Genomic DNA, 27,715 nt, shown 5'->3' with positions numbered 1-27,715 from the left:
TCACATGCTTACCTCATTAATGAGACTGGAACGCATCTCATAATGGCTGGTTTGTGGCACTAAAGCCACACAGAGTTAAAAGAATGTTGCCGTTTAATCCATTGGCGCAGGAAATGCATTTGCAACGCAGTTGCCCACTTGAGGAGAAATCGATAGAAAGAGAGTTCCTTTTCCAAATTCAATTCAATTTGAGCTCTTTTATTTTGATTTCTCCTCCTATTAGGTGTCATCTTAAAGTATAGGGAAAAGAGTTTAATAAGAACCAAAAGTGTTTCGATAGTCAGAGAGGTGTCTTCTTTGGTTTAAAGCATTTTTTGTTTCTTAGGTCACGAAGGCTATTTTCTTCACATATTTTCTTCATAAAGGCTCGATTGTTTCATGGCTAACCTGATTTGACCATAGCGCACTGCCTGGTGGGAAGTGTTAAACCTCTTATTTTAAGCTAAACAAGATTACTCTGAAGGCTGGCATTCAGGGGTTAGCTTTTAGTGTAATGGGTTAGGGGCTGTGGCATACCCCTCGCAGTTTCAGTAATTGAACTCTTTGGGTACTTCAGTTTCTAACAGTTAGCTCTGGAAGCAGCTTGCCGTGGGTACACAAGGAATTGCTAACTGCTTGATTTCCCCATGTTAGCGTAATGAAGAAGAATGGGTCACCATGCCAACCAAAACACCCTAGCAATGGGTTTAGAAGCATCCTTGCCTTGATATTTGCTTCTCATCTGGGGGTTTCTAGTGAACTGCAAAAGCTGTGGAGTGTCCGACAAAACCCAAACAGGATTTGAAATTGGTATCTCATCTCTCCTACAATCCATGTAAGCAACTGTGGTCTTTTAACCTGAATTAAATGGTCATTTACTTCATTCTATTGTTCTATCCTTTTAATTTTCAAGACATGTAAAATGTTAACAGGCACTTATGTTGGTGTTAATTTTCCGTTGTTAATAGTTTTTGGCTTGTAGCTTTCAGGTATGGATCTATCAAAGGCCACCTATTTAATTTTGTTTGATTTCTAGCAGCTTTTATTCTAGTAACAACCGTTCTTTAAAATAGACTTTATTTTTTATTTCTATTTTTTATTTTATTTATTATTTACTTACTTGGCTGAGTTGGGTCTTCGTTGCGGCATGTGGGCTCTTCTTTGCCCGCCGGCATGTGGGATCTTAGTTCCCTGACCAGCGATTGAACCTACATCCCCTGAGTTGGAAGGTGGATTCTTAACCGCTGGACCACCAGGGAAGTCTCTAGACTTCATTTTTTAGAACAGTTGTAGGCTTCCAGAAAAATTGAGTAGAACAGAGTTCCCATAATTTCACATACAGTTTTGCCTGTTAATGACAGCTCACACTACTATAGTATTTATGTTACAATTAATTAACCAGTGTTGATATGTTATTATTAAAGTTCATGGTTTATTCAGATTTCCTTTCTTTTTACCTCATGCCCTTTTTCTCTTCTAGGATGCCATCCAGGATAGCACATTACATTTATTTGTCATGTCTGCTTAGGTTCCTCTTGGTTGTGATGGTTTCTCAAATTTTATTTTTGATAACCTTGACAGTTTTCAGGATTCCTAGTCAGGTATTTTGTAAAATTTTCTCCATTGGAATTGGCTTGATGTTTTCTGCATGATTAGACAGGGTTTATGGGTTTTAAGAGGAAGCACACAGATTGACATTTGCATCACATAATATCAGGGACGAAGAGTACATGCTATCAACATGAGTTATCACTGTTCAGGTTGACCTTAGTCATTTGTCTGAGATAATGTTTTTCAGGTTTCTCTACTGTAAAGTTATTCCCTCCTGCTTCCCCCTTTTTTCATATCATTTTATTATATCATTTATTTATCAGTATGGACTCGTGGATAGTTTATACTTTAGGTTATAACCCAATACTACTTTACTTATTTTACTACTCAAATTGTTCTGGCTTTGGCCAGGGGAGCTCTTTAAGCATGTGCCTTTGGCACTTTGCCATATCCTATGTGTGTGTTTTGAGCACTTTCTGACTTGCTAGCACTACAAGATGCTTCAGGCTCATCTTGTATATCTCTTGCCCCAGTCTTAAAAATCAGTACATTTCTCCAAGGGACCTTGGTTCCTTTTATTGGAAGATGGTATTTGAAATCAAGGTGTGAACACCTTTTAAGGAAGGTGTTCCATAAATCAAGAGGTAACACCTTTTAAGGAAGGTGTTCCATAAATCAAGAGGTAACACCTTTTAAGGAATAAATAAAACAAATTTTTAAGTAAAATTAAGGAGTTTTCAACTATGCTAAAACGAAAGAAGAATAGATGATCGTCTTAGGTTTCTTCTCTCTACATCACATTTAGAAAATATTCTAAATGTCCATTTTTACTAATGTTAGCTAGTATCATATATATGAAGACATGTGAGATTTCAAATAGGCTAATAGTTGTGATTATAATTGAAATAAAAAAAAAATCCTGAATCAATCCAAATATGTTTGATTTTAAACTTTGGATAAATATCATGTGTCATTTATTATATCAGATACATGAAATATGTGTCCACACTCTTTGGATTTTTATATAAGGATACTCTCCCTTGATGAAAGATTATGTTGGGTAAATTATAATCTGGTCTCAAAAACTCTGTGTGTTTTCATCAGTGAATTTCAATCTCTGATTTTATTAAGCTGCTAAATATTTGTCTGGATATATGAAATACTTCCTGATAGATGGCCAAACTTAACAGAAAGTGTTATGGTGTATTATAGAGTCAGCTTGAATAAGTGAAAAAATTCCATATAATCTAAAGTGTTAAATACCTCACTAACGTACTTTTTTAATGTCCTTAGTTTTTAAATTCTTTCCTCACGATGACTGGATATGCCCATCCATTGAACCTCTTTATAGCTTTTGAAATACCAAACATTACAATTCTTTTATCTTGTCTGTTAGTTGGTATGGAAAAAAATTTCTGATGTTGTATAGAGGGTAATTAATAAGGAAACCCATTTTTCCCTTGAAGGGAAACAAAACTGCCCTGACAGCTTGATTATGGCAAAACTTTGATTAATCACATGAATATATTCTAGAAAAAAAATTTCTGATTATACTTTTAGCCATGCTTGTCACATATTCAGAAAAATCTGCTTTTATATTCATGTTTTGGGGTGAGTCTCCAGTGAAAACTATTTCAGAAAGGAGGACAGCAAGGAGAAATCCTCTATTGTTGATATAACGAAAGCTTATGACTTCAGTGATGAATGGTGGATACAAAATAGAGAATGCTCAATTTTTGTTATGTCTGGATAGCCTTTTCTCTCAGTTATTCTTATAACTTTCAGATACTGATTTTTATCTACTTTATTATTACAACTCCACTGTCATTGCCAAGGGTTTAATTTGGAGTTAAATGAGCCTTATGCTTAAGTAATTTATTTTCATTAGTTTGCCAAAAAGTGAATCTCATGATGGTTTTAATACTCTAAGGCAGAGTGTTTACATTTTTCTTCCATTGAGTCTAAAATAACGCTTTTCAGTTTCCTCTATATCTCACAAAATGTGAGAGCAGAAGACGGTATTGAAGTTGCCATCATGAATGGCAGTTTTCCTTGAATAATAGAGAGGGGGGGATGTTGTAGTTGATTTTTGCTTTTCTCTTGTATTATTTCTTTAGTCAAAGACTCCCCATAGAAGAAAATCACTACAGGGCTTCTCTGAAGACATCACCACTAATTAATGTGGCAGGGTCTTCTCATCAGTTTTGCCTTCATATTTCAGGTGATTTGTGGGAAAGACTTTACTGTTGTATGATAAATTTCTCATTATTTGCTTAAGCTGTAGCTACATTCTTTTATTCCATTAGTGTAGCCAAAGACTAGAGATAAAATTGTCAGCCATGAACTTTATATTCTTAGCTGATTCCCATTCTGTGATTTCCTGTGTTTGACAGTTCCAGAAAGTCCCTTTAAAAGTTTGTGATTAGAAATATATAATTTTTAAAAATGAAATGGAGATTAGATCTGATTTCCCTTTTTATGTTACAGAACATTTAAAAAGATGAATGTGTTTGAACTTCTAGAAAAATTAGACTTTCATAAAGCAGACATATCATTTTGTAAGTAAATGGTGAATTAAACCATGAAGGAAACCTGTCCATTCAATAATTAACATAAAATGTGTCTGATAAGAATTTTTTTAGGGATGCAGTCATTTTCCCATTTCTATTCTACTTTTGGAATGAAGTTGTAGTCAGAAAAATGTTCCTCCAGAACCTATGTCATTGCTTTTATGTGTACTTTTCATGAAGAGAGATTGATACAGGCAAAAAATGTTATGATATAAAGGTGACAAGGCCAAGTTTCTGTATATGATGACAACCAAGCTATTTTTAAATAGCCTTGGAGTTGTGCAATATTGTTTAATTTATGAGCCTTCGTAAGGGATTAGGAGTGAGGATTTATCATAACAAGATTCAAAATGTGTGAGATGATAGGTATAAACAGACTTTTGGTTTGAGGGTCAGAGTTAGTTTAAGAATAATTTATTTGAATACCTAAAAATGTCAGCGTGTGTATTAGCTTCTGGGGATTCAAAAGATGTCAGTAATTATACCCCAGATATAAAAGAGTGCTTTGGGTTAATATTATCATAATTTTATATCCCAACTAGGGTGCATTGTGAAATTAAGAGATTTTCTAGCAAAATTAAGGTAAGGATCACAAAATAATTATAGATAGATTGGGGACATGGAAAAGTATTTTTTTAATTAAGAAACTTAATTATAAAATAATAGATACAGTAAATACTAAATACAGAAAATTATAGGAACTAACACATCAGATACTTAAGTGCCTATAACCAGAATTTAGTTTTGTTAACATTATTTGTATATTTGAAAAAAAAAATTTTTTTAAACCCAAGAAATGTAAGTTTAGACATATCAAACTGTTGAACCTTTTCATTTTTTAGAACAAATCTTGGAGGGCTTTAAATAAATAGCAACTACTCAGAAATTTGAAGCCATCCTTGTCTCTTACCCATCAGTCAATCTCATTGCCCTATCCTGTCCCAGAGATTCCATCATCTCATGTTTGGTGTAATTATTTCTAGACTTGGAAAAAACAAAAACCCTTTACGTGCATATGTATGCATTTGTGAAAAATAGATGGTATTTTTTCCTGAATGGCCAATGCGATTTTATAATATACCTGTTTTACACAATGATATTTCACTAGTCATGTTACTATAAAGTGATTTGTTGTCTTAATTGCTGTATAGCATTTTCATGTTGTATATATATGCATATATATAAATGTGTCTCTCGTTATATATATTATATCTATAGTTTATATATATGGTTTTCCTTTTAATTACTTTATAGATTAGATTGTATGGTCATACCATAATTTACTTTCATATTGTTCCATTAAAATTTTTAGCTATTTCCTTATTTTTGCTTTTATAAACAGTGCTGCATTAGATGACATTGTATTTAGATCTAAGAGGTTTTGTTAGAGAGTATGTAACTAAATCCAGATTACCAAGTGATAGGGGATACAAATTAATTTTCCAAACACTTCCAAATTTCCTACCCAAGTTGTACAATTTTTTTTCCCCAATGTGTGATAATTCTCATTTCAACACAATTTCAGGGACTTTAATATCCAATTCTTTTTTTTTTTTCACTTAGGTTCATTTGAAATATATTCTTTTCACTTAAACTTTCATTTTTATTAATGAATTTGAGAGTGTCTTTTCAAATGTTTATTGTTGTCTTTTCTCTGAATTTCCTGTCTGCAGTTTCACATCTGTATTTACTATTGGATTATTGCTTTTGGTGGTTCATACTTAGAAGATTCACTTTTTTTTTTTTTCTGAGAACAAACCCTCTGTCTTCTGTATGTTGCAACTTGAATATTTCAACCCTGAATGCATTCTACTTATTCCAAAGACCTCAATTCCTTTGTAGCCTGACCTTCATTTATTACGCTAAGAATTCAATTTGTCCCAGAGCCTGAAAGAAAGCATTATTTATGTTTCATTATGGTTTGTTCATTTAGAATGAGGAAAATATGCCTTAGACTTTGTGAAATGAAAGCCAGAGTCCAACAGTATTTTTAGTGATAGTAATAAGAATTAGACTTGTGCAAATATATGATGATTCTCAACCTTGCCTATGTTACAATCTCCTATGGAGATTTTAATCAGACTAGGGCATCGGTATGAGCTTTTTTTTAAAAGCTCACAATTGATATTGATGGTCATTTAGGTTTGAAAACTATCATTGAAAACACTATGATTCTTCTCCTTCCAAAGTATTTTTCTAGACAGAGTAGAATATGCAAAGCTCTAAGAGCACATGGGCTCTCATTTCTTCTTAACAGGTGTATGTCCAGCACATAGAAGAGTGTCTGATAAAGCAGCCTTAATGATGTGTTGCATGAACTGATTGTTTTTGCTATTAAATTTCAGTCATTTTCCAGTGCTCCCAATCAAAGGTTATACTTAGATCATGTTGAAATTTCCCAGACTTGGAATCTCATCTATATGTGATTTTTACTAGTTTTGACTTTCAGGTGTATGGTAGAAGCTCATCAGAACTCTCATGCCTTATCTTGGAAATACCTGTGTTGAATCAATTTGATGCAGCAAGCCAAGAACAAAACAATGCAGAAATGCTGTGGCTAATCGTATGATCACTTGATTACTAGTTGTAGCTCAATAAAAATTTGTTAATTTGGTTTAATCCATAAATCAGAGCATAAAGCCTAAATTTAGTAAATAAAACCTTTCCATCCTTTTTTTTTCACCTTAGTTTTTTCACCATCTCCACAGGAATAGTAAATATGAGGTTAGAAGAGAGATTTGGTTTTATCAGAATCCCATTTTTATAGGTGATAATTGTAAACAAAATTCTACAAAAAGGCGTTAAAGACCCTTGGCAGTTGCAGTTTCAAACTTTGGATACCACTATCACAAGGCTTTAGAAACTCTTCTATTTTAAACATTTTAACATCAATTTTCTTTTACCTGTTAGTTCAGTTTTCCTTTAATAGTGTAATTTATTTAGCCCTTGTAGACTTTACCATTGTGGCAGAATGAGTATATGGAGTGTCTCACTTCAGAACCTTTGTGTTTCTTGATCTTAGTTATTATGTCAGTTGTTTAAAACAGAGACTGTGAAAATGTTTTAAAATGTAAAGTTTTTCATAAGTTAATGCTAGCATTTTATTCTTATCTTATTTCATTTTTCTCATTTTCTCAGCACTTAGCCTTATATAATATTTATCATTGACTAGTTTTCATTACGCATGTCTTTATTTTGTAGTTTAGTGTATTTAAATATTCTTCCAGCATAATTAAAATTAGAATCATTTTATCATATCTTAAATATTAAAGTTTTATTTTGATAGTAATTTATTAAAACTTAATATAATGATGCTTTTATTAAAAAATATTGAATAAGGTAGTTTTGCCTTATAACATTTCTATCTTGAGGAATCAGATAGAATTATGTAACTATTAAGGCTAACTTCTGGAGTTTCATGACCAGCAAAGAAACCTGATTAATTTCCCTCCCCATGTTGTTCTCTTATTCCCTTGCTTTTCTTGCTTGATTGTAGCTGTTTTTGTAATGCCTTCTTCCTTTTGCTCAGCCTCTCTGCTTATCCTCACCAGAAGATACTGTAATAGAATGGCCTTAGTTACACTTAGAACACTTGGTTAATACTTACTTACAAAATGGACTTTTGGTACAAATTCAAAGTTGAATTGTTTTCCAAAATCTGTCTTCTTTATGATACTTTGATACCTTACCTCAATTGTCTTTGCCAAATGAAATGTTTCTCTCTTGTGTAATCTAAGAATACTCAATTATATGATTGATCCAACAAGTTATTACAATTCTTAACGTATGGTTTTATGCAGTTTTTTATGTATGGTTTTATGCAGTTTTTTCCCCTAAATTCAAAAAAATTTAGGACTTTTGCTGGGTAGAATTTCAGAAGAGCAAAGGAATAGTTTGCAAAAGTTATTCTTAGATGAAAATGAGTCTTCAAGCATTGCATATTGCTAGGACAGACAGGAAATTGAAAGATTGGTGATGAATGAACATATGACCATTGAAAATTCCATATAGCATTACATGAATTAATTTTGAGCAGAAGTCTGCCACAGATGTTTTTAAAACACTGAGGCAGTTAATTCTGTGAATTTAGTGTTACTGTGATCTGACATTACTGAACAGTTTCTATTGTGGGCACCTTAAGTTTGTGGTACCTAAGGTGTCTATGACTGTGTCCGACAGGCAATTGGATAAATAACTATGGAGATGAAGAAAAGTTAAGGTCACTAGTATATACTAATAATTTTTAAAATCATGATTCTTGATGAGATTAGTAGGCTCAGAGTAGATGGAGCAGATGATCTACGGTGAGTTCCTTGGCTTCCAGCAATTAGAGGTGGGGTGAATGAGAGAGAGTCAGAGGAAGAGAGTCCAGTGACAGTTTAATACAGACACTGTTTTAATAGAACTTGTACATGCTCAGAATATATTGCTTTGTGGACTAAGGTTTTTTCTTTTTTTTGGGGGGTGGGGATAATTGATATTTAACAGTGTTTTAGGTATACTGCATGATAATTTGAGATATGTATAGATTACAGAATTAATACCACAGTAAGTTTAGTTAGCATCCTCGCCACAAACACACAAATTGCTGGTTTTTTCCTCATGATAACAACATTTAAGATCTATTCCATTAACAATGAATATGCAATAAAGTATTGTTAACTATAGTCACCATGCTATACATTACATCCCTAGGACTTATCTTGTAACTGGATAAGTCCTTTTGACCACCTTTACCCCTTCACCCATTTTGCCTATCCCCCCAACCCCTGCCTCTGGCAACCACCAATCTGTTCTTTTTAATCTATGAGTTCAGCTTTTTTTTGTTTGTTTTAGATATCATACCTATAAGTGAGATCATACAGTGTTTGTCCTCTGTCTGACTTATTTCACTTAGCATAATGCCTTCAGGGTCTATCTGTGTTGCAATTGTCAGGGTTTTCTTCTTTATGATTGAATAATATTTCATTGTGCATGTATAGCATTATTTTCTTTATCCATTCATCCATTGATGGACATTTAGATTGTTTTTATGTCCTGGCTGTTGTAAATAATGCTGCAGCGATCAGTGATCATGGGTGTGCAGGTATCTTTTCAAGATAGTGACTTCGTTTTCTTTGGATAAATACCCAGAAGTGGAATTACTGAATCATATGGTAGTTCTATTTTTAATTTTTTGAAGAGCGTCCACACTGTTTTCCGTAGTTGCTGCACCACTTTACATTTCCACCAACAGTGCAAAAATGTTCCTTTTTCTTCACTTCCTTGTCACCACTTGCTATTTCTTGTCTTGTGGATGATAGCCATTCTAACAGGTGTGAAGTGATAGCTCATTGTGGTTTTGATTTGCATTTCCCTGAGGATTAGTGACGTTGAGCACCTTTTCCTATACCTGTTGGTCATCTTTGTATCTTCCCTGAAAAAATGTCTGTTCAGATCCTCAGTCCATTTTTTAAACAGTGTTGTTTTTTTCTATTAAGTTGTGTGAGTTCTTTATATATTTTGTATATTAACCCTATACCAGATACACAACCTGCAAATATTATCTCCCATTCAGTAGGTGGCCTTTTACTTTGTTTGATGGTTTCCTTTGCTGTACAGAAGCTTTTTAGTTTGATGTAGTCCCACTTGTTTATTTTTTTTTGTTGCCTTTTATAGATTGTTTTTTAAACTAAATATCTGGCATATTCTTTGTATGGTTGCAAGCACCTTTCTCAAGTCTTTGAGGAAGGTAGTTTTATATAGTGCCAGAATGTGTGCAGTAAGAGATCACATTAGCAGTAAATCATTAAAGCTGGGATATGGTGACCATCCTTCTCCCTTCCCCACTGCTTCTTCAAGGACTTAAATTGTTTGAGGTCACTAAATTCTTATCCAGGTAGAAAGATTTTGCCAGAAATTTAACAGGCATGCCCTTTGGCCTTCCTCTCACAGTTTTCTGTCTTTCTCTTTAAATGTCAGTCCATTATTAAGCCATTTTATTTTTAAAAAGTTATCATTGACATGAAAATTTTAGGATTCATGAGGAGTCTTTATTAGATGTTTATTGTCACTGATGTCACTGAGAGCACAGGGTAGCAGATGAAAGCCCGGTTTATAAATTCTGCAAGGAGATTCAAGACAATTAAATGGGGACTGGCATAGGCATACCAAGGTTTCCCTTACTATCTGAAAGTAGTTTGTTCCTGTGAAACCTTTTGTAAGCTGAAATGGCGTAAAGCAAATAGGCTATTACCTTAGGACACATCTTGCTAACTAACGGATGTACAAAATATATCAAGATAAAGTGCAGATGCTCACAGAAACAGTTCAAAGCTTTGGCAGCCTGATGCTGAGTGTAGTTCCTGGGGAAGGAGCTTGGTGGTGCCACTCCCACTGTTTGGGGTACGCACTGTCTTTGTAGATGGCTCTGTGCAAAAACAAGCTGAACTTATTTTCACTTTTCACCTTTTTCTGTAAAAGTGAAAATCCTCTTTGCATTGTTGTCGTTGTTGTTAATGAGAACAGGTACTAATTTAGGTCTTTTGTAAAAGCAAGGTGGCATAAAGTGAGCTTTTGAAAAGCAGGGGATACCTGTAGCCGAATGTGATTTCTCCTTTGAGCCACGCAGAGTCTTGTCATACTCCATATTTTTTGGCATGCCTGCTCTTTGTTTTCCCCAGAATCTAAACTATAAAATGAAAGAAGACATTTATTAGATTTCTACTACATCCCTTATACAGTGCTAAGTACTTCTACTTTGTAGTCTCATTTTGACCTGCCAGTTTCGAGAGGGAAATGTATTCAACCCATTTTATAGAGGTCAAGAAATCGAAGCTTTGGTTATTAGTATTTAGAGAGGAACATGAAGAAAAGATACTCATCAAAAGTTATATAGAGTAGAATTCCATGGTCAATTTTTTTAAGCTTACATCAGTAAGCATGTTTAAAGGAGAAGGAAATGAAGTCACATATTTGAAACCTAATGCTCTGTTTTTAGTTGTCCGTTTAAAGTATTTTTCATCTCTAAATGTTGTATTCCTATGCTGTATTGATGATCTTAATTTTTCCCCCTCTCTTTTGGTTTCAGAGGAAGAACTTGTCTCTGTTTCTCAGCATCAGTTTGTTAACTTTCTGGGGAACTTCCCTTTTGGGTGCCCGTTTATACTGGATGGGAAACAAACCACCAAGCTTTTCCAATTCTGACAACCCAGCTGCTGATTCGGATAGTCTCCTGGCTCGCACGCTCACCTTCTTCTACTTGCCAACCAAGAACCTTTGGCTGTTGCTATGCCCAGATACCCTCAGTTTTGATTGGTCAATGGACGCTGTGCCTCTGCTCAAAACAATTTGTGATTGGAGAAACCTACACACTGTGGCCTTCTATACTGGACTCCTCCTCCTTGCCTACTATGGTTTGAAGAGCCCAAGCGTAGAAAGAGAATGCAATGGGAAATTTGTAACAAATGGCAAGCAGAATGCAAATGGACATAGCTGCCATTCAGAGGTGGAGTACCGGAACTCAGAGATTAAGCCCAGCTTTGCATCCAAAGTAGAAAATGGCATTAAAAATAATGCGTCACAGAGAACACAGCTTCCTTCTACGGAGAACATTGTTGTTTTGTCTTTATCTTTGTTAATAATACCCTTTGTTCCTGCCACGAACCTGTTTTTCTATGTTGGCTTTGTAATTGCAGAGCGAGTATTGTATATTCCTAGTATGGGCTTCTGCCTCCTCATTACAGTGGGTGCCAGAGCCCTTTATGTCAAAGTCCAAAAGCGCTTTCTCAAGAGCTTGATTTTTTATGCTACAGCTACGTTAATTGTTTTCTATGGACTCAAGACAGCCATCAGGAACGGAGACTGGCAGAATGAGGAAATGCTGTATAGGTCAGGGATAAAAGTAAACCCAGCTAAAGGTAATATTTTATTTTATACTTTTGCCTGGACGGTTTACTCTTTCTTCCTTTTTATATCTTTGCTTCTTGCCTTAAACACAGTTAAGGAAGAAGAGGTTCTTTTATGCAATGCTTATAATTTTTGTTTTTTTTAGGAGATGGAGCAGTGCAGTTATTTTAGAAACATCCAGCATTCCATATTTGGACTAAGGAAATGTTTTCCTATGTTCCTGACTATACTTTTCCAGAGGAATTAGAACTCCTGTTGTGTAAAAATATTGACTATTGTAAGAATTTAGAAAAATGCTTGGCTTCCACATTTTAAAATACTGATATGGACATCATCTCTTTTCATCATGTAATGAAAGTCAGATTATCCCACATAAGTATAGTTTAGCTCTTCGGTTTTCCAAGCATTGCCTGAGAAAATACCACGAGGCTTACATTGACATCTTTAAAAGATTTAGAGGTAAGGCCGCCTCTGAATCTTGGCGTCATGTCTGTAGGTGTCAGTGCGTGTGCGTGCAACTGTGAGTCACCCTTAGCTTTGCAGAGACTAAATAATCTGAGTGTTGCCAAGCAGTTCGCACATTCTTATTTGAAAGTCCTTAAGTCACTTAAGGAAAGAAACTTTTCACTATACAATGAGAAGATGGAGAATATTTTTCAATATTGCTTTTGATTTAGAAAATTATTTTAGCAAACTTCAGAATCTATCACTATAATAGAAAATAGCCTTTAAAGCATAAATGGTCAAAAGCTGTTAATTCAGTGATTTCTCTGGTTTAGGCAATGAAATGATGAGAGAAGCTAGAGAGCAGTTGGATGAAAATAAGTGTACACTTTAAGTGCAGAAATACATCATAGGAAGTAGTGCCAAAGAGTCTTGTTCTTCATAAGCTATTTTTTAGTGATTTATCCTTTAAATTATGGTTGCTTGCATGGCACTTGAACTGGGCTTTTTCTACTTTTTTGCAACACATTTCTGCACCACTTATTCAAATACTTAATTATGTGAAACTGTTCCTAATGAATGGAATGGCCTGCTGATATGTATCAGGATATATATCCAAAGGTCTAGATGCCCCACAAACAACTCTGGCATCTCTGATTCCCAATTAAGTCAAGAGTTTAGTGAACAACTACTCATTTCTTTCAGCCAAGGGACTAATTGTTGGTACTTATAATGCTTAATAGATTGCAGAGATTTTAATGGGAGTAGAAACATTAAAATTGAACTAACACGCAGCATCGAATTCCTCAGTTCTCATGGAAAAATCTTTACCCATGTGGCTTTTTAGGTAGTGAGTGCTGCACAATTAATTGAATGCCTGAACCCAAATCTTGCTGTAAAAATTGTTGCAGTCAGTTCTCACAGAATGCTTTTCAGCTAGTTTTTCTTCACTGGTACATGTAAATGTATAAAATAAGGCTGTGTTGCCAGTTGGTTTTCCCGCTGTTTGAAAGAGATACACGGTAAGGAATTAGAAGAAAAACCCCAGCATATTAATTTCATCACAGAGTTGTTCTAGGGATTTGTTAAATGTATTGGTTAAGTTTCAGGTTAAGCTACTGTAACAAAGAGCCAAGATAACAGTGGCTTAAGTAAGATAGAAGCTTTATTCTTTCATGTAACAATCTAAGCCTGTGCAGTCCAGCGCTGATAAAACGGCGCCATGGGTTTTCTGGATCCATGCTCCTTTGCTTTTGTTCCCTTGCCATCTCAATAATGTCACCCGTCCAAGTGGTCCAAGATGCCTCAGCATCACATCAGCACTTCAGCTAACAGGAAGAGGGAGAGAAAGGGCAAGTGGTGGGTGTTCCCATTCTCTTTAAGAGCATATCACAGAAATTGCCACACCATGCTTGCTCCCAGACTATTGGCCACACCTAGCTACAAGGAAGGCTGGGAAATGTTATCTTTATTCTGGGAAGCCAAGCACCCAGCCAAACTTTATTTCTCTTGAAGGAAGAAGGGGAGGGCAGATGCTGAGATGCTAGTATAAGTAGCAGGGTAGGTGAAAGCATTTTGTAAGCTCCTAGATATTTTCCAGCATTAGCTACTATACTGCTGATAGCCGTGATTCTGATTTTGCTGAAGTTATTTTGGTGACCTGGTTAAGATGATTGATCATTTCCTCATTCATCCATTCACTCAGTGAAACAATTATTAAACATGTTTTTGGTTTCTGATATATTTCCATGTCTCCTTCCTAGTACTTAAGAAGTGCCATAGTATTTAGGTACTCCAAATTTTATTAGTTAAATGAATACACAGCTGACGGTAGTATGAGTCCTTTGAGACATCAAAAATTGGATTCCTAAATAACCCCCCCCACCCCCAAAATCTGCACCCAAGCCAACTGCTTTACTTACAGCATTTACCATCTCAGTTGATGGCAACTCCATTTTCTTAAAAGCTCTGACCAACACTTAGGAGTCAGCCATACCTCCTTTTCTTTCTTTTGTACCCTACATCCATTTCATCAGCAAATCCTCTCTGCTCTGTCTTCAAAAGTACATCCAGAACTTGACCACATTTTACCACCTCCACTGCTACCATCATGGCCCAAGTCACCATCTTTCATCAGATTATCACTAAAAGCCTCTAACGTAATCTCCCTGCTTCTATTTTTTTGCCTTTTAGCATGCTTTTGGAAAGTCTGACATGATGTATCCGGTAATAGGAACTTAGGTAAATAGGCTTACGGTGAGTTTTAATGTTAAGCTGGCTCTGAGTTGGGTGTGGGTTTAATGTTTGCTGTAGCTGTAGGTGCCAGAGGCACTGGATTTCTCTGGTGTCCTTGTTCTGGTCTCCCCTGTTGTCTTTGGGGTTCCCCACGAACTCAGAGTCTGTATTTTGCATCTCTTTCTGCTGTAAATTCACCATTTTTACACTGGAGCCCTGTAGGTGTGTTGGTTAAAAGTAAGAGAAATGTGCTCTCATTTGGTGCCTAAATCCTCGTGTCTCTGGGCTGTAACCTTTATGAGAGTTTCATAGCTTTCCGTTTCTCTCCTTCTAGTTGGGACAGGAAGGCCATGGGGACAGGAGTGACTGTCCCCCACAGCTCTGGGAAACGGGGCTGTGGAAAGGCCACTCCCCTGGAGAGTAGACCTTTGTTATGGAGGAGGATCAGGGCTTATTTCATAAAATTTATATTTCTCCTCCTCTTGTAAAGCCAGGAAGGCCTGTTTCTTGGCTCTTCAATGTGAGAACCTGGTGGGGTCCCTGGAGGTAAAACTCACAAAAGGGTCGAGGTCACTAAGACGACGGCCTCCAGGAGCGTCTCGCTCTTACTGCAGCTCTTCCACAGCTCAGCTTCCGGCAGCTCCTCCCAAAATTGCCAGTTACTTGCTCCTATCACTTTCTGCTCCAAGTAGTCTCATCTTTGCATGACTGGATTTTCCAGTCTCTCCAGATTTCTGGGTGGGATGGTTTGCCCTGCAACCTCAGTTCACTCATGGTTCCAAGAAAAGCCATTGGTTTTGCAGTTTGTTTAGTATATTCTTGTTGTAAGAATGGGAGTGATGAGTTCCAAGCTTTTTACATGTCTGAGCTGAAGAACTCCTGCTTCCATTTTTCCATCCTTAGCATCTACTTGTCATCACTAGCCCTAATGATTCTTTTGAAACATAAGCCAGAGTACGGTGTTCACTGCTCCCAGTCCTCCACTGGCACCCATTTCTCTCAGAGCACACAATCAGAGACTTGACAGTTTGACAGTGTGCATCTCCCAGGCTTGCCTTCAGTTGCTTCCCTCCAGCCCTACTGGCCCCCTTTGGTGTGCCTGCTCTATGCCAGGTAAGCCCCTGCCTCAGAGCTTTGGCACTTGTCATTGCTTCTTCTTGGAATGTGTTTCCCGGGACAATCTCACCTCTGTCTCCCTCGCTTCCTTTAGGTCTTCGGTCTAGTGTTGCATTATCAGTAACGTGCTTTATGTAAAATTGTCTACCTTTTGAAAAATTGCAACTACCCCTCTACTTCTGCCTTGTCTAGCGTTCCCTATCCTCTTTCCATACATTGTTTTTCCCATAACACTTAGGACCATTTAACATACTGTATTTTCCACGTTTCTGTGTTTATTTTTGAGTGTGTTGTCAGTGTACACTAAAATGCATGACACAAGAAGGCAGAGAGTTTTGCATTTTTTTAATGCTATATATGTAGTGACTAGGACGGTGCCTGGTAGAGAGAAGCCATTCAGTAATGAATATACTGACAAATAAATGTTAGTCATAATCCTTCTCCTTAAAGAGTTTAAAGAACCTGTTTAGAGATAAGATGTTCATGTATTAAAGGAAGTGAGAGTGTAAGATATGTGCTGTTGATATACCAGGTACTGAGGTGTGCTCCATTGGAGGGATAGAACTGGGAGTGGAGTTATAGACTCCATGAGTAGCTTCTGTGACATATGTTTCTATTTTGATACAAGGCAAAACTTTAAAATCCAGGTTTCTGATTTTTCTAGTTATAACATGCTAATAAATATAGTTCTGGCTACAGTGACTTCCTTAGCAATTATAAGACTGGTAGTAATCTTCCTTAAGGTAGATTTTTCTTCGTCTGTGATGTTATTTGAGCCTAGCCAAAGATTAGAAACCCTTTAAAGCCAGTCTTATGTAAGGTTGTCTGAGATAACAGTTATTTCGTTGAGTTAGTTTTTTTTTCTCCTCCTTTGAAAACCTTTGCAAATTTTGGAGTGCTTCAGTCTACCATGTACTTTAACAGAATATGATTTTAAGCCTCATGAAGCATTATACATGAAAGCTGCTGCCTTCAGTAATCGGTCCTGCAGACAGCTGCCAGTCATTAACTGATTGGATGCAAATGATGATGGGTAGAGCCTGTCATAGTGACTGTGCTGCTAATTTGTGGTTTAAATCTGGATAGTGGAGAAATGATAGCTGATTTGGACTGTGTAAACCACAAGTCCTATCTCATTATGTGGTTGATAATGTCAGGAAAATAGTAGACATAGTTGATTACTGTAGTTTGCTGATTTCACAATGACTCTTTGCATTTTTGTGCTTAGGAAGGAGGAAATTTTCTTTGATGACTGCTTTAATGAGCAAGCCACATAATATTTAAAAGGCTTTTTTTTAAGTGTGTGTTTAAAATACCGTATTTTATCAACTATATTGATTAGCATTTGCTTGAAAAAAGCATTTCTTAATTCATTACAAAGTGGTTAAATGTATGGTCACTTTCCTTCTTGGCCTCTGGCCTCATCTAAATCCCCATGTCTTTGGCTCTTACAGAGTTTGGCACCATTGATTTCTGCATTGTGGCTTTCAAGGCACAGTACACAGTTTTGACTATGTTTCTCTCATTTTCCACAGCTGTCTCTTGTATGGCTTTGCCTCCTCCCAAAACTGATTCATTCTGCAAGGTTTTGTCCCAAGACTGCCTTCATTTTCCTTTCCATGTAGAATCTAGACCACTACTGAGGATATAGTATGGGGCCAATAAATGTGTCATTGAATTTCTAAGTTATCTTTCTCATGACTTCATGTCTACGTGGGGCTTTTCTACCTGGGTGATTTGTCCGTAGCTCACACTCATCACCAGTCTTCCCTGAAACTACCTACTTGCTGATTTCCTTATTAATTAAGGTCATAAGCAGAGACTAACAAAGTTATTGTAGATACACAGATCAGTGGGCACATATACATAAAAAAGAATGATAACATATAGGCAGCATATCTGCTGTGCTAAAAGGCATTTACATTTTTTCAAGTTATAGATTAAAAATCAAATCAGCTCTTTAGAATAGTTGGTTTATTAACTATATCAATTTGCTTTAGCATATGACTATGACATTGTAATTGGAAACAATTTCTTTTCTTTCTTTTTTTAAAGAGCCCGTTGGATCTTTTTTTTTAATTAATTAATTTTATTTTTTTATTTATTGGCTGCATTGGGTCTTGCTATGCGCGGGCTTTCTGTAGTTGTGGAGAGTGGGGGCGACTCTCCATTGCAGTGCGTGGGCTTCTCAGTGGTGGCTTCTCTTGTTGTGGAGCACAGGCTCTAGGCACTCAGGCTTTAGTAGTTGCGGTGCGTGGGCTCAGTAGTTGTGGCTCAGGGGCTCTAGTGCACAGGCTCAGTAGTTGTGGCACACAGGCTTAGCTGCTCTGTGGCATGTGGGATCTTCCTGGCCCAGGGATCGAATCCATGTCCTCTGCATTGGCAGGTGGATTCTTAACCACTGTACCATCAGGGAAGCCCCTGGAAACAATTTCTTAAAATAATTAGGAACAAAGCAGGGTTCATCCAAGGAAAATTTAACAAGATAACATTTATTTTGAATATCTTTTTCTAATGTAATTACATGAAAATGATAGATATAAAAGATGTGTATATAATAATGCACGTATTTGAAACTCCAAACATGGTTAGTCATACACCCTATATTCAACCCCTCCTGATGCAAATGACAAATATTGCCCATTTAGATATAGAAAAACAGAAACTAAGTAGTTATTTTAGCCAAGCAACATTTGACAATTTTTCTTTTTTCCTGGACTTCTGTAAAATTGATACTTCTACTTCAGCTTCACATGGTTGCAGATTTCAAGAAACAAGTATGTAGAAGGAATATCATTTTATGTAGGAAACAGTTCATAATTTAAGTGAAATCTAAACCTTTAAGTCATGTGAAACTTGATTAATTCTTTGTGGATTTTATGGTCCGAGTTTTTGATTGCCTCTAATTGACTGTCTTCTTTAACTATGGTAAATTGCAATTAACCAGCTAGCTTTGAGATTGTATAATAAATCTTATTATATTTCTTAGATAATTTGTCATGTTATTTTAAAGTAAGATGAAAAAATTTCAAAAGAGGTACGATTTTTATGAAAAATAACATTTAGCAGTGAAGTCAGGAAGGAAATCCAGTATAATATTTTATCAGACTGGCTGGCCTGAGTTAAAAAGCTGTAAAATACATATTTTCATTTTTAACTTAGGTGGTAGGAGATAGCTAACAAAAAGCCTCCTAAAAGACTGAGAGAGAAACATACAAAGTGGAATCAGGTTTCCATAGGGTAAAGAAATTGTGTGTGTCTTCTCATTTTATCTCTTCTGAGTAGAAAAAAGAAATATGAAATAATGGGACTGACAAGAATAAAATGAAAATGCCTCATTGGCTCAACCAAAGGATTTAAAAAAGTAAATGTGCTAAATTGTTAAGGCCCCTTTTAAATATTTGATTCTTGAGGAAATCAACTATAGTGTTTCTCAGCTGAGATGGAGTAAGTCACAGTATTTCAACAGCATGTGATTTCCTTGCCCCTAAGAATGGAGTAACACATAAATCTTTTCTTTGGTTCCAGCTCTAGTGCCTGCAAGTAGAGTCGTATAGGGAAGAAAACAAAACAAAAAAACAGACCACAACAGACTCAGTGAAAGTGGTCCTAATGGTATATTACTAATGAAGTAAGTGACATACTGCTGTTTCTTTGGGATTATTCATAACAGAAATTTTAGAATCTTTATGGGTTTTTGAAAACCCTCAAATCTAAAATTAGTGTTGCCTTAGATTGAATATATTTACCGGTAGTTATTATTTCAAATGAACTGAAACTCACATATAATTAAAATTACTATAAAGTTACATTATTCTGATTTCTGTGTTAGTTTTTGTATTTGATTCTTAAACTGCCCTAACTTTTCTTTGCTTTTCTTTTCTTAAACATATATGAAATATTTCACTCATTGAGAATATGTACGTACGTCATATTTGAACCACTTAAAGGATACTACTAAAACATGCATTTTGCAGATTAAGAAAAAGCTTTTACCTCAATCATTGATGACCTCCCCCATACCTCTTCTTATTTCACGTTGTTTCTTTCATTTGTGTTCTCTTATTTTATGCTCAAACCCCCATTACAATCTCAAACAAAAGTGATGACAGCAGGACTTTTTTCTCATTCTTGTTTAAGAAAGAATGTTTTAAATATTTCACCATTAATTATGTGTGTATTACAGGTTTTTCGGTAGACAGCTTTTATCAGTTTCCCTCTTGTTTTTAGTCTGATTTCTTGTTATGAATTAATATTGATAATGATAGTGATTTTCTCCACTCTGTGTTAATGATTTATATTAATAGATTTTCTAATGTTGAACCTACTTTGCACTCAATAAGCCCAAGAATTACTTATAACATTTTATCAAATTTATAGTCTTCTAAATTTGTTTTTCATCCATGTTTCTGAGTGAGATTGGCACTTCCCTTCAGGGGGTTTGAGTTTGAGTGCCTTTTCCAATCTGACCTCCCTTTTGAAGCCAGCTAAACCCCAAGCTCTCTTAGTTCACAGATACGTGCAAGGTGAATACCATCTTCAGAACCATTTAACCTGGATTCCTGCTTTCATGCAGTTTCTAGGCTTAGGGATTCCCCTTACTTTCCTAGCAATTAATACATTCATTAACAAATATTTGTATTTTCTATCTAGCATGTTTTCTGTATAAGGAGGCAATCTCTGGGCAAAGAGTTTCTCTATTGGAAAGAGAAACACCTAAGAAATATCCTTAAATCTAGCATCTAATAAGGAATGGGTTAGCTACGTTAGAAGTTATATTTGAGAATAGAGTTGTGTGATTAAGACATAGCTGATATTTTTGGAATTTTAAATTCTCCTTCAACAAAAGAAAACAAAACTACTAAAGTAAGCTAAAAAGTGTATTAGATAGAGCACTGTCTTAGGCAAAATCAAATTACAGGTATTTGACCCTAATGAAACACAGAAAGGTAAAATGTGTTCGTTTTTCTGCTGTAATATAAAGTTGCATATAATGTCACAGATATACCAGATTTTCAAGAAAACACACACGTGTTTTTTAGTTTTCCCTTATTACACATGTACACCTATTACAGGTGATGGTGGAACTAAAGGAAAATTCCAGTTAAGTCTCAAGGGATTATAGAAAAATCTGAGATGTTCCAAGTTGTATAATTATTGAAAAATATTTGGATGTAGAAGACTGTATATATATAACTCTATGGGGGAAACAAAGTGTGAGCTCAATTTTTATGCATATGGGTTTTAAATTAGAAATCTCTCCTCTTTTTAGTTTAGTGTTAAATTTATTTCTAATTTAAAAATAAGAGTATTACCATCCAGGGGGATCTAGTAGAAACATACATATGTGCTTACTAAAAAATAAGGACCAAACGCTAAAAGATTTGATTTAAAAACGATAATATTGTTTTCCAAGTAAGACACCACAATCCACTTGATTAAATAGTAGAGAGAAACAAGCACAACCAACCAACCAACCAACCAACCAAAAATCCCTTCTTGAGGGCAGAACTCTATTAGGGGCTTTGTTGTGTCTTGCATTTAGGAGTCTAAATCCCAATAATGTTAACTGCCACTATGAACATTTATTCAGCCACCTTAAACAGCATAATTCAGTTTCTTCATGTAAAACACCATGGGGTATTACATTAAAAGATCAACGTTAATGTCTTTTGGGGAGTAGTGTAGGAATACATTTTAATTAGGAGAACTTTCCTAGGAATTGTAAGTTTAGAAAGAAGGAACTGGATTAGATATGCAATACAAAAGCTGAGAGTTAAATTTTGACAAGAAGAGATAACTGAGGTGTCAGCGAAGTTTTTTTTCAGTTCTTTCCCTGGATGGCAGAGGAAACTTAGAGTCTTGTAATGTTTGGGGCTCTGCATATTACAACTGGGAGTTTGTATAATAAAGAAATGTGATAATCTTTTTTTGTTCTCTTCCTCTCTTCTCTTTCCTTGGGAAAAGAGAGTAAATTTCTCAAATTATATATCATCAGACTACTGAAAGGACCAGGAGGTCTGAGGTATGTTAAGATAATACCTTGCTTTACTTTATCAGTTGACTTATTCTTTTTGAGTTTTACAAATAAGCTTTGGTGATTTGCAGTACTGGTATAGAATACCTCATTTCTCTACTTAGTCTGTTTTCATCTAATCTGAATATTTCCCAAGGATGGCTTCCAGTCGTGTTCACTCTAGTGGTTAAAATTGAATTCTGCTGTCCATATTCATGTGTGTTGAAAACAATTTTCAAGTAGAGATAAGTTTCTGGGTTTACATAAAGAAAATATGAGCATATTAATTAATGATATTGTACAAATCTGTGTGTTGTGCATTTTTCTATCTCCAATTACTATTTGAAATTGCTTTGCTCTTGCAATTCTATTATTAGGAAGCAGTGGAACAAGATTTAAAAAAATCTCTTTTGCTCTTACAGTTTAGGACGATGATTTTGAGAAAGCTTTTTTGGGTAGGTGATACAGTCACTAAAGTTTTCTTTGTGCCATACCTTTGGGCTCTGTGGTGTGATTCTAGAACCAAGAGGCTTAAGTGGTACTTTGGCCAGAGGCCTGCCTTGCTTTGATTGTGGCTGTTGGTTCTCAGCTCATTTCAAAACTGAGCCTGGAGTAGATATTTACTTTTGACGTTTTTAAGTTAAACGTTTAGACTTAAAGAAGTATATCCTAACCCCAATCCTGATGATTTCATAGGAAAATACAGCTTCTTTATGGGTTTTACTCAACCTAACATGTAAATCCTCTGAATGTCAACATTTAGGACTGATGGATGGAATATATGGGTTTATGCCTCTAAAAACCACATATCTAGTCATAATTTCTAGTTGGTAATATTTATTAAACATTAATATGTATCCAGTAGATGTGTTTGGTGTAAAGGAGCCTTTAATGACCTCTGAAAATTCCCTGTTGGGATCCAATCCAGTTAGATTAGAGCTTCAGGAAAATGGGCCAGCCCTTTTCTTTCTCATAGTGCTCAGCTGATGTGAGAGTGTCATTTTAGTGCAGTCACCCTTCTGGTCCTTCCTATGCTCCTCTGTGTACTAGCTTCCTTTAGCTGTTTGGAAGTAAAACTTTCTGAGTTGTACATTTAAGACGGTTAAGTGAATAACATCATCCTTTGTTTCAATATTGGGTTCTTCAAGCGATACAAAAATGCCTCATACAAGTACTGGCTGTACAGCCTTTGAAGAACCTTTATCTGTTTGTCCTGTAGCAGCAAAAAAGGCAAAGAAAATTAACTTCCATCTTTTTTCCTGATGTTCGTAGTTAGCTGAAAGTGCAGAAGAAAATACATTAAAATAATAGTTGTCCAGGATTTGTGCATATAAAGGTAATTGATATTTTTAGAAATTTATGTACTTAATAGCTAATTTTTCTTATTAACATTCATAAGTAAATATTTTTCTACTCACAAATATTTTGTTCTTGATATTTGTGTTTTTACTGATCATTTTCTACTTTTTAAAATGCCACTTTCTCTAGTATTAACTCTACTTTTTCCAGTGTTCAGCACTAGCTGCTGAGTTAAAAGTGACTGTCAAAAATTAATATATTGAATATACTGAATATATTCATATAATATAGGATATTACATGGTATCCTGATGTACTGTATTTGAGGTATACTGCATTTTTATCTCAGGAACTGATTTTTTTAAAACTTAAATATAATATTTGGTTTTATTTTTCTTATGTTAAAAATTTACTCTCGAAGCCACTTTTAGGAACTGATTTTTTTTTAAATTAAATATTATCTTTGATTTTTATTATTTTTCTTATCTTAAAACCAGCTTTGAGAGGATTTAATATTGCTTTGAGTTTTGTTTTTCTTGGCCTGGATTTGCTTGGCCATGAATTTCTCAATAGCATGACCATACATACTGAATACAGGAGCTAGACGCTTAGAGTATGCTTCTAACTGGTTATGCCTTTTATGGATGGTGATCTTTTAGTGATCTATCATTCCTCTTCCATTGTAATGTACTTGGCAGTTATACATCTATTTTCTTATTTAATTATCTCAGTGATGCTGGAGTCTAACTTGGGCAAGCATTGTTTCACCTGTTTTTCAGATGAGACACTAAGGGAAAGGTTGAATGCTTAGGGAGAAAAGGCATGGTAAGTAGGGCAGACTGCAGTAAAGTAGATAGGGGTCCTAATCCTAACCCAGGCCATGAATAGCTCTTATCGCTGTCTTTATAATTTTATCACAACCTCTTTGAGCCTCTAGTGGCTGATCTGTATAGTGAGTAGAGCAATACCACTGTGTGGGACAGAGTGTGTATAGCACCCCTAGCACAGCGCTTGGCCCGTATTACATGTTTACTTACTACTGCTAATAAGAAATAGGAGAGTCCAGTAATTTCCTTCAGTGTACCCAGATCTAATTAGTAACAGAACTAGAACTAAAAACTTAGGTTTGGGATATTTTGGTTTATGTTTCCACATCAAATTTCCTTTTAGTGACACATAGTAGAAAACTAACTTGGGACCATGAGGTGACAGGAATCCATCCAAATGATGATAGGACTCACTGTGAGATAAAGTAGATTATGAGACTGGATTGTAAAAGAACAAAAGAGAGAATTAAAAAAAAATCAGTTCTCTCTTTTCCCCCCCTGGAGTTGTTTAGAATTCCTGAACTCTTGCCTTTTCTAAAGGTTGTTCATCTTTTAGAGCTGAGCCAGACTCAAATGATACCAAGTATGATGGAGGCAAACTTAGAGATTCTTTGCATGCGTTATATTCCTGATATGAAATCAGAAGCAACTCAGCTACTCTGTAGAATTTACAATCAATCTATGGGTACTGACTGAAGAGCTTCATGGGCTAAGAGATCAGCCAGATGTGAGGAGTTTCTGATGAGTCTACTAAATTGGTGTGTCTTTTATATAAATAGGGTCCCTGCTTGTGGCATGCCAAATATATATTCACCAAGTGTTTTAAATTGACTTCTTTCAACAGTGTAATAAGCCCTCCCCCCCAAAAAGGGTCTGTTGGTAAGATTTGAGGAGAGCCTCAAAGCTCAAGTGCTTCTAAGTTCTTCCTCACTGTCCAGTCATTATATTTGTAAATGCAATTGCATTTACTGTCTTCATATATAATCCTGTGTTAGTTAATCAGAAACTTTGCAGAGAGCACATTGCTATCAGAAAGGGACATAAAGAGATTTTTTGTTTTATCTTGATGGAGAGGCAATGGGAAAAATTCTGAGCACAGATGGGAAATTAAACAGTGAAGGCTTCCACAGGTAAGACCCAGCTTCATGGACCATGCATGGTACTGATAGCAGACGCTGAACTGTGGACCTGGGGGTGGCTCATAATTAAAGTCAGAATACAGTAGAGATTGCAGATGGTAAAATTCTAAGGACTAACCCTAGCTATGTTAAAACCAAAAAACCAGCACTGAATTGTATATGTGGATATTACAATATGCACATAGATATTATAATGACTCAACACTGCTGTCAAGACAATGGTAACATATCATTGGAATACTAAATTTTATCTTTTCATTTTTAATACTTTTTTCCCTTATTAGGAATAAACTTATTTTCAGGTCCATCTGAAGTAACCAAAGAGAGGGAAGCAAGAGAAATAATTGCATATTATAAAATTGCTAGAATTAAAGTTACATAAAAGTATATAGTATATGTATTCTATCATGAGTCATAATCTTTAAATTGTCTACTTTTTCCACTTAACATTTTAACCAATCTTTTTTTACCCACTTAACATTATGTTCATTTCTGTAATAATCCAAGGTATAATTACTTTAGGAAAAATAAATTCTTGTAGGCTTATAAGGGCTCTTATTTCCCTGGAGTCATATGAAGTGACTATCATACAATTAGTACAAAGCCCAGGCTACGAAGATTGATTCCCTTACAATGTTTATTAATGAACAGAGTGAGAAATCATTCTGGTTAACAAGAAAAAAAAAAATTCACATTTACCTTGTTTCATGCAGTTAAGTGGCTCTTTTGCCCCCCTCCTTCGGCTTGCTTTCTTCTTTTTTCCCTTTTCATTGAGATCAGAAATTTTGATGTCATTATCCTTTATATTTTTAAATGGATATTTATTTAACTTATGTCTTTAGTAACACCATTTTTGGGACGCATCTTTAGTCCAGGTATTCCATAGTGATTAAAACAAGGACTTTAGAACCAAGCAGACACAACTTTTAGCTCCATTAGCTTTTTTTTAAAATATTTATTTTGTTTGTTTATTTTTGGCCACGTTGGGTCTTAGTTGTGGCACACAGTATCTTTGTTTGCAGCACGTGGGCTCCTCTCTAGTTGTGGTAAGTGGGCTTCAGAGCACGTGGGCTCTGTAGTTGTGGCGCACAGGCTCAGTAGCTCCACCACATGTGGGATCTTAATTCCCTGACCAGGGATCGAACCCTCATCCCCTGCATTAGAAGGTGGATTCTTAACCATGGGACCACCAGGGAAGTCTCCAGCTCCATTAGCTTTTAAGTGTCACTTTCTCTGAGGCAGTTTCCTCCTCCAGTACTAATTAGATAATGATCTTTGTTATGATGATTAAAAGAGTTAATATACACACAAAATGTAGTCTAAAAATAGACTTATAATCTGAAGAAAAGCACTTCTTATCAGGTACATTAGGCAGTCCTGTATTTATTTTCTTTTGGCAGCTAGTCTGGTTTAGATAACTGGCAAGATTTCAACGTGTAACCTTCTTTTGGGGGTAGCATTCTGATTTCAAACAAGTAACAGAATTGTTGGAAGCAAAATTTAGGATTTATCACATTATTTAAAGCAGTATTAAATGTTTCAATTTTCCAGATCTTTACATTGAACTTGGTTTTAATATAGGGGCTAAGGACATATTTTAAAGTTCTAAGGTAAAAATAAGTTATATCTGAAGCCAGAAGTCATAAATGAGAGTCCTTGCTGATTTTGGTGGCTGTGTTCAGTGTACCAGTGAAATGGAAATACTAGTATGATAACCCTGAGGCCTGAGTGCATGTCTGAATATTAAGTAGCTAAAATTTGAATATTAATATTGAGATTCATTCATCTTATTAGCTAATTTTTCAAAGAGCCATAATCATAAGAAAATCATTTAAACTTTTTATAATCCATGAATATAAATATCTTCAGACTTTTAGTGTAAAGTAAAAATAACCTTGAAAAAATTGTTCAAATCTCCCTGAATTGATTTTGTGAAATATATCAAGAGCTATGAAATTGTGATAGCTACTTTAGAGTAAGTTTGAATTTACTCTTTGAACTAGAACTGCTGTATTTGAATGAGGGCTTTGAAAAAATTTTGGAGGGATTCATTGCTGTAGATCACTTAACATTTCCAGCAGGGGCTCACATTTGATTTTTCTCTTTAGAATTTTGCAAGATGAGAATATTTAATTGTTTTTCTGCCTTTCAAATAACATAAAATAAACTGTGGCAGACTGTGAACTGAGTACAAGATGAACTTTCCTTGTGAATTAAGGTCAAGTTTCTTAGTAAGTGGATACCTTTTAGATTCAGTTAAATACCAGTGTGAAGGGCCCTTGAAATATAAGTTATTGTTTCTTTGCTTCCTGATTTTGTTTAAAAGAAAAATTTTGATTTCTTTTTGAAAATAACTTCACAGATGAGATTTCCTAAAGCTTATCCAGTGATACCTAGAAGCATCTGTTTGCCTTTACTTAATATAATCACCATAGATGCTTAGTCCTAAGAAATGTCATATACTTGTTAAACAATGCTTTTTAAATCTGTCACATGTAAGGCATCTTCAGGGCACTTAGGAGTCCTTGACAAATGTACCTGAATCCCCAGTATCTTTGAGCAACAATCATTTATTTATATAGGTAGACTATGTTCTCTTTCCATTGCATTAACTAGAAAATGTGACACTTAAAATTCCATTGCCAAAGAAATT

The 27,715-nt window shown here is 35.3% G+C and overlaps 1 protein-coding gene across 2 annotated transcripts in view; it reads left to right on the top strand.

Moving 5' to 3' along the window:
• Positions 1 to 27,715, top strand: part of TMTC2 (transmembrane O-mannosyltransferase targeting cadherins 2) — a 370,895-nt gene that overhangs the window by 179,244 nt on the left and 163,936 nt on the right. For both annotated transcript variants that reach the window (XM_057742666.1, XM_057742667.1), the window contains exon 3: positions 11,170 to 11,998. In XM_057742666.1, coding sequence (XP_057598649.1) covers positions 11,170 to 11,998 — 829 coding nt within the window. The remainder of the gene's footprint in view (positions 1 to 11,169; positions 11,999 to 27,715) is intronic.

This window comes from Hippopotamus amphibius, chromosome 7 (genome assembly GCF_030028045.1).
Source record: "Hippopotamus amphibius kiboko isolate mHipAmp2 chromosome 7, mHipAmp2.hap2, whole genome shotgun sequence".
Lineage (NCBI taxonomy): Eukaryota > Metazoa > Chordata > Mammalia > Artiodactyla > Hippopotamidae > Hippopotamus > Hippopotamus amphibius.
Note: the sequence above shows the minus strand (reverse complement) of the source record. Positions and strands in the feature narration are given on the sequence as shown.